This window comes from Nymphaea colorata, chromosome 8 (assembly GCF_008831285.2).
Source record: "Nymphaea colorata isolate Beijing-Zhang1983 chromosome 8, ASM883128v2, whole genome shotgun sequence".
Lineage (NCBI taxonomy): Eukaryota > Viridiplantae > Streptophyta > Magnoliopsida > Nymphaeales > Nymphaeaceae > Nymphaea > Nymphaea colorata.
The window spans coordinates 21,896,711-21,905,147 of NC_045145.1; the positions used below are offsets into that span (position 1 = coordinate 21,896,711).

The window sequence follows — 8,437 nt, forward strand, 5'->3', positions numbered from 1 at the left end:
GTGCATATAATTGCTTGTTATATCACCTGCTCTCCTTCTTCTACCTTCACAATCTTGGAGCAATCAATACTTGGTTTCATTGCTCATTAGTATTTACAATGGAGTAGATTTACCAAATATTAGGTAAACAGATGAGTGTGGGTTCGTGGTTGCGATTTGTGTGAACAAGCTTCTGATTCACGTTGACAGATCATGAATTGAGATCTCTCCCTCCCTCTATTCTACTAGTCCATAGAAAATTAGCCTCAATCAAATTGTTCGGGTTGGCCAAGAAATAGAAAAAACTGAACAGGTGGTTTTTCAAAATTTGGTGGAGATACTCCAAGGAGGTCAAAACCCTGCCTTTACCCTCAGGGTTTAGGGTTTATTTGGACCAACGTAATCTTTTGTTTACTCCTTTAAACTTGAAAGTAGCGTCTACCACTGTTTGCAACCAGATGAACAGTGCTTACAAGAATGAAACTAATGACTGAGCATGGTAGACACTTGAACAGTTGCCCAAACTCCCATGCACTGCATGGTGAGATCAAGACATCAAAGCAACTTCATGTTTGCGATTAGATTGATCTCAAATCTTCAACAAATTAATAGCAATTCATCCAAATGAAGCCATGACTTATGTCTTTCCTAATTTCGTGCCAAAATATATTGACCAGAGGCAGAGCTGCTTATTGGCTGGTATGGGCAATTACCCACATCAGCCCAACAAAAATCTTATTTTAGCATCCCAAGATTTGTCATGACTCAAAAATGACTTACTATGTCCACACCAAACTTATATTGCCAATTCAAGTGCTCATTAGTAAAAAAAAAAATCCTGGCTTCGCAAGTGCCTTGGCTCCTCCCAAGGTTTTAAAAAACAAAAGTTTACCTCTTAAGGCCTAGAGAAATTTTAATTTGGCCCATACAAAAATCTCAAAAAATGTAATTCGCCCTTGTAAAAAACTTAAATGTCAAAAATTTTATTTAGTCATACTATTTATCACCTTCAGCCCCTAAGAAAAAGAATCCTAAATCCACACCAGCTAACGGTTTTCCTTAGTATCACTGGCACCAATGACCCCCCCATACATATATGCTCAACTAAAACCATGGCCATAAGTTGAATGCTTCTTTTACGGTGAATAAACCTAATATTTCTTACAGCAAAATGCGACCACCTCATTGAATTGAATATAATTAATTGTAATGCCGTCAAAAGGAAGCAGTTGCATGGTCAATATATATGTCTGCTAAAGTTGGTCTAATGTGCTATAGTTAATGCATGGAATGCAAGGACTTCCTAGATTCTCTACGTATAGGTCTTCCGCTTTTATATATATATATATATATATATATATATATATATATATATATATATATATATATATATATATATATATATATGCAGGAGCAGGTTGCTCCAGATAACTAGGAAGCTAGCCGCATAAGGACTTCCTAACCATTTGTCTCAACTCTTATGTACTTACAAGAAGTTGACGGCTGCCGCCCGCCGTGAGAAACAATATATTCAAATCTGCCGAATGCAGGACTTGCCAATGGTTAAAAATCAGTCAGTGAAAGTGTATAAACCCTTGTCAAAATCACTATGAACCAGTTATGTACCATAAACCATCGTTAGTATGTCTATTAGTATGTCTATAGCCATCGACCTGGTTTTAATGATAATCTTTAAATTTTAGCCATCTTAGAGTATCTACATTCTAGAAATTTGAATTCGCCACACGATCCACCAATATATATTGAAAATAATGATAATGCTCTATTGGCAACAACCCTTTAATCTAGTAGAGATGATATCGTTTGCTTAGACAAAAAGATCATCTACGTCGACCTTTTCAATAGAGAGAGGGAGATAGAAAGAAAGCCAACGAAGTTTAGACTTTAAATGTCCCGTGAAAGAGAGGTCAACTCATATGTAAATTATTCATCTAGCTAGTGTGTGTGAGTATATATACATATATATTTTTTATTTATTTGTGCTTTTAATAAATTAAACTGATACATGTTCGTTTGAGCTTTTATTTTATGTATTTTTCAGATTTACTTTTCATAACAACTAAAAAGTTCGGTACACGTTAGGTTAGTAATCCAAAAAATAAACTATCTCTACGAACCAACCCCAACTTTGATCACACTTGTCGGACTAGAATCATAATAAAAGCATCAAAATTTGAAAAAAGAAATACAAAAAGTCTCAAAATGTTTAACGAATCACTATTCAAGTTTCAAAAGTTAATAGTTAGACTTTTGAGAGACATTAGCAAAGAGAAATCTACTAATAGAAAACAGTAGTTATTAATATAAGATGACGAAAATACTAATACTCCAAAAAACGCAAAAATATCTTTCATAAACCAAAATAGGGTTGGTTCTTAACCAGAGGTGTTTTTGTCATTTTAATCATAAACCGATGTTTCCTGTCAGTGGGCGCTATTTGAGACTTTTTATCAAAGTTTTGCTCCTTTCGTTAACTTTTAAAGATTAGGTATTTGTTAAATCTTGGCTTTTTCAGAAAAATTCAAGTATGCAACATGCAAGTAAGTTTAGAGTGCTTTCAGAACGAAGTTATTTGGACAACCGTCCCGAATAACTCTACTACTTTATATGCTCATTATTTCATAAATTCAATCATATATGGATGCAATTGCGTGTCAAAATATTTGTTAAGTACTTTTTTCAGAACACAGAGCGAGTTCTTCAAGCTGAGCTTAGCCAAAGTATTCTTTTGGTCGACATCTAAAACCATAAACGGATAGATTTTCAAAAGTTATATTTAAACAATTAGTGTGCCATCTAGACTTTATATTTTTAGAAGGCACAAATATATAATTTTCGATCTGTGTGTATTTCAATGGTTGCATAATGAGTCCAGCCAGCTCCAGCTCAACTCGAACTTGCTTATTTAAACTCGACTTGAACTCAACTTGTTTATAAATGAGTCGAGCTCAAGTTCAAATGTGTTGAAAAAGTTAAATGAGTGAAGTTCGAGGTTGATATTATATTGTTGAGTGGAGATCGAGCTTATTTTATTGAACTCGACTCGAGTTCAAGATTGGGTTTTTCGAGTTGAGTTGAGTTCAACCTGGGCCAACTCAAGCTCCATTTAACTCGTCTGCAGCTTTATGCGTGTCTTTATATATATAAGTAAACTGATGCATTAATAGATTTTACACTCCATGGGCGTTAGTAATAATTCTTTTACTTATGGATAAGCCCCGGCATTGGACCGAGTACCTGACGAGTACTTGGTACCCTGCCTCACTCGGGTCAGTGCTCGAACCCGAAAAAAGGCACCCAACTGGCTCGATAAGTTATGAGGCAAGCCAGAGTGGGCCGGCCCTACTGACCGGTTTGACCTGATAAGATTTTTATTAATTTTTATATATAATTATAATATTTAATTATAAATAATTAAATTTTTATGTTATTTTGTATTAAAAATATATTTTTTTATTTTAATCAAGTCGGTTTCGAATGTCGGATCGATTCGAGCCTGACTCGTATGAGCTGGGCGGAGCCGGGCCGGTGATGCCCAGGCTATGAATTTAAGAATTTACGTTTTAAAATGATCTCGTAGTCCTTGATATATCGACGATGGGGAGTATACATGTAACATATGCTTCGAGGAGATTGAATGAGGTTTGAAACACAGATGAAGGAAACATGCAGGTCCTGTCTAAGGGGGGAGCCTCTGGATAGATAAGGAGCGGAAGACTGCTTCGTTCATTTGCGCAGCAGGCCGCTGCTAATTAGAAGCGTTCATCGAGCGCTCTGCAGTCCATGGTAAGGAATCTCTCCCTCTCTGTGGACTTAACCGCATATGAATGTTCTTCACCAAGAAAACAGAGGACAACACAGAAGCTGTACGAAGATTATTATTTGAGTCCTTTTCGAGCTGACTCTGTTAGAATTGTTCACTCAAGCATACAAACATTTCAGATATGGGGGAGATGAGTTTTGGAGTAGACATTGAAAACCAAAATTCTATTTATTCAAATTTGCAAAGAGTGAACTCCTCAAATACTATGAAGAAGAACGTGATGAAAGGAGAGAAAAAAAAGATGAGTGAGCCAACTTAATCATTCATTTCACATATGGTGAGGTATTTATACAACTTTACAAGCATATACAAATCCCATAAATTTTGGGATTGAGAGATCACAATCTTAGGAAAGAATATAATTTCTTTCCTGAAATTTCACCTTCTGATTTTCCTCTTTGATGTATAGGAAAGATTTTCTTGATTCCTGAAAATCAGCAAACTGATTTTCCTCTCCAATACTCCCCCTCAAGTTGGTGTGTGCAAATCTGAAACACCCAACTTGATTCTTAAAGTTTGAAAACTGTCTTTCCCCAATGGTTTAGTGAAAATATCAGCTAGTTGTAAACATGATGATACATGATGAGCCTGAATTATTCCTTGCTGAATTTTTTCTCTTACAAAGTGACAATCTAGCTCTATGTGTTTCGTTCTTTCATGAAAAACTGGATTTGCTGAAATATGCAGAGCAGCTTGATTGTCGCAATATAAATTGACTGGTTTATCATGACTCCATCCTAAGTCATTCAATAAAGCTTTTAACCAAACAACTTCACAAATTGTCAAAGCCATTGCCCGGTATTCTGCTTCAGCAGATGATCTGGCAATAGTAGACTGCTTCTTTGATTTCCAAGAAATAGGACTATTCCCCAAGAACACAATATATCCACTAACTGATTTACGAGTGGTAGGACAACTAGCCCAATCTGAGTCACAATAGGCCCTCAATTGTTTTGCACTTGATGAAGATAAAAATATTCCTTTTGCTGGTGAAGTCTTCAAATACTTCAATACTCTAAGTGCCGCTTCATAGTGTGTAGTCAGTGGCGATTGCATGAACTGACTGAGAACTTGGACTGAATACATTATATCTGGACGAGTAATGGTTAAATAGATCAAACGTCCAACTAACCTCTCGTATTTAGCTGGATCTTTCAATGGAATACTATCATTGGGAGTTAAACGCAATTTTTGCTCCATTGGAAAGTCTATAGGCTTGGCTCCTATCAAACCTGCATCATTCAAAATATCCACGATATATTTTCTTTGACTTAGAAATATTCCCGATGGCGCTCTTGCAACTTCTATGCCAAGAAAATACTTAAGTATTCCCAAGTCCTTAATGTGAAATTTCGAATGTAAATATTGCTTAACTGAAGCAATTCCTGGTTCATCATTTCCTGCAATGATAAGATCATCAACATAGACAAGAATAACAATAAATTGTTTTTCATGTTTCCTAGTAAAGAGAGTATTGTCAGCTGATGATTGAATGAAACCAGCGCCTTTGAGTGCAGATAATAGCTTGTGAAACCAGTTACGTGGTGCTTGCTTGAGTCCGTACAGAGACTTATGAAGGCGACATACTTTATTACTAGAATACTCCCCCTCACGCAAAAGGCCTGGAGGAATGGTCATGTATATTTCCTCATGTAATTCTCCATGTATGAATGCATTACTCACATCCATTTGATATAAATGCCATCTTTGAATAGAAGCAAGAGCAAGAAGTGTGCGCATGGTTGTTAACTTTGCAACCGGAGCAATTGTCTCATGATAATCAAGACCCTCTAGTTGAGTGTATCCTTTAGCAACAAGTCTGGCTTTGTAGCGTTTAATACTTCCATCTGAACGCCGTTTTATCTTATAAACCCAACGACAACCAATGGGATTTTTGTGTGGAGGCAAAGTAGTAATAGACCATGTACTGTTTTGTTCAAGAGCCTGAATCTCATCAGCCATAGCACTTCACCAATGTTGATACTTAACCGCTTCCGCATACGAGCTAGGTTCAACATTACTCATGATAGAGGTTAAAAATGCATAATGAGATTTAGAGAATTTGTGAACAGGTAAATAATTGTGTATGGGATAACGTGTACCTGAGGATTGCTTAGTTGAAGTAGATTCCTTAGGCGGTGAGCTTATAACCATCACATTGGAACACACATAATCTTGAAAATAGGATGGTGAATGACGAGGACGACTAGATTTCCGTAGAGCAAGTGCATCTGGAGGAGGTGGATCATCTGACATAGGTCGATGATCTGAAACTGACAGATTTTGGTCATTGTTGATGGAATCGGGAGGTTGAATAGGTGATAACGGGGAGGAATTTGCTGGAACACCATTCTCACACGATGACATATATTCCTTTCCAAGGTAATCTGGTTGAGGATGAGGTAAAACAACATTGTTCAAATCATTTGTATGGCATTGTTCGGTTAGAAATGGAAATTTATCCTCAAAAAAAGATATATCTCTGCTTTTAAAAATTTGTTTGGTATCCAAATCATATACCTGATACCCTTTCTGATTATGAGGATATCCGACAAAAACACATTTTTGTGCACGTGATGAAAACTTATGCATGAGGTTTAAATTTTTGGCATAACACAAGCATCCAAAAACACGCAAATCTTCATAATTGGGCTTTTTATGAAAGAGAAGTTCAAACGGAGATTTGTTATTTAAAAGAGTTGATGGCATTCTATTAATTAAAAAGGTTGCTGTCAAAATACATTCACCCCAAAAAGTTACCGAGAGATTTGCTTGAAACCTAAGTGCTCGCGCCACCTCTAGTAGATGGCGATGCTTCCTCTCAACACGTCCATTTTGTTGAGGAGTTCCAACACATGAGGTTTGATGTTCTATGCCATGCTCATGAAAATAGACTTGCATATTATGAGTTGTAAATTCAGCACCATTATCACTCCGAACGCATTTCACATGAGTATTGAATTGAGTAAACACCATGACACAAAAACGAGTTAAACAAGAAAATGTTTCAGATTTGAACCTCATCAAGAAAACCCAAGTAGATCGTGTAAAATCATCTACGATAGTAAGGAAGTAATGTGCACCCGTGTGAGACGAATCCTCCCCAAATATCACAATGAATCAACCCGAACGGATCACTTGCTCTACTAGTACTAGTTGGAAAAGGTAAACGAGTGAATTTAGCTTTAAGACATGCATCACAAGGAGAATCATGCTTGGAAATAGAGATGTTTTCATTCAATGAAAAAGACTTATCAAATGAAGGATGTCCAAGTCTCATATGCTATATATGAGCTGTCTTATTACTAGGAGAAGCAAACAAAGCATGAGAAGTAGTTGGAAGAAGAAGATGGTAAAGTCCACCGCTCAAGTTACCCACTCCAATCAGCTTCCTCGACAAAGGGTCCTGAAAAGCACAACAGGTTGGAAGAAAAACAGCAATACAATTAGTGGACTTAGTGAACTTTGGAACTGATAATAAATTGTATTTAAAATCAGGAATATATAGGACATCAGTAAGCTGAATATTGGCTGAAAGGTAAACTGTTCTAGTAGTAGAGACTAGTGTTTGATGTCCATTGGGTAGGTTAATCACACGCTGTTTTGATAAAATTTTGATATTAGAAAGCAAATGTAAATGAGGGGTCATATGGTCTGAGGCTCCGGTGTCAATGATCCAAGGAAAATGAGTTGAGAATGATTGTTTACCTGCTAGATTAGCGGCAGCCGGTGAAGTATCAACATTTAACCAAGATGCCAATTGACTGACCTGTTCTTCGGTAAGTTGTGACAAAACAGCATTGACTTTTACATTGTTTGCCGATGTTCTTCCCTGTTGCGCCTGTTCAATTTTAGATGAATCACTAGTTGAACATGTAGCCTTAGGATGATTTGGAGGATAACCATGAAGCACATAACATCGAGATTTTATATGTCCAAGCAGTCCACAATGATCACACTTTGGTCGAGGACGATTGCGAGTAGCATTAGGCATTCTTGCCTGATTCCGTTTGGTATATGATGTAGGAGAAGACCTAGCTGCAAGAGCTATGTTATTAGATCCAGACATTTTTGGTGTGAGAAGACGTTGAGTCTCTTCTTGAAGCAACATAGCATATACCCTATTAATGTTGGGTAGAGGATCAATAGCAAGAATCTGGCTTCGAAGATTGCTAAAACTTTCATTCAATCCCATCAGGAACTGATAAACTTTTTCATGATCTTGACATGAATGAAACTCTTTAAACGCACCACAAGTACATGTAGACACAGTTGAATAAGATCCAAGTTCATCCCAAAAAGTTTTAAGTGTAGTGAAGTAGACAGCCAATGAATTGTGTTCTTGGCGTACATCAGATATCATCTTCTTCAATTGATAAATACGAGCAGCGTTACCTTGAGAGAAACGTTCTTGAAGATCAATCCAAACCTCGTGAGCTTCACTTGCATAGATAACGCTATTTGCTATCTCCTTGGATAATGAGTTAAGAATCCATGATAAAACCAAGTCATTACAGCAAACCCATGGCATGTAGTCCAAGCTAGTGGTTGCAGGTTTTGAAATAGAACCATCAACAAATCCCAACTTGTTCTTGGCACTCAGGGCCATTTTCA

General features: G+C 36.8%; 1 protein-coding gene across 1 annotated transcript; it reads right to left on the reverse strand.

Moving 5' to 3' along the window:
• Positions 1-7,098: 7,098 nt before the first annotated feature.
• LOC126410285 (uncharacterized) lies at positions 7,099-7,903 on the reverse strand. Its single transcript, XM_050078972.1, has 2 exons — positions 7,532-7,903; positions 7,099-7,229 (listed from the first exon to the last, which is right to left on the reverse strand). The coding sequence occupies exons 1-2, from the start codon at positions 7,890-7,892 to the stop codon at positions 7,195-7,197; spliced, it is 396 nt and encodes a 131-aa protein (XP_049934929.1). The 5' UTR covers positions 7,893-7,903; the 3' UTR covers positions 7,099-7,194.
• Positions 7,904-8,437: the final 534 nt, after the last annotated feature.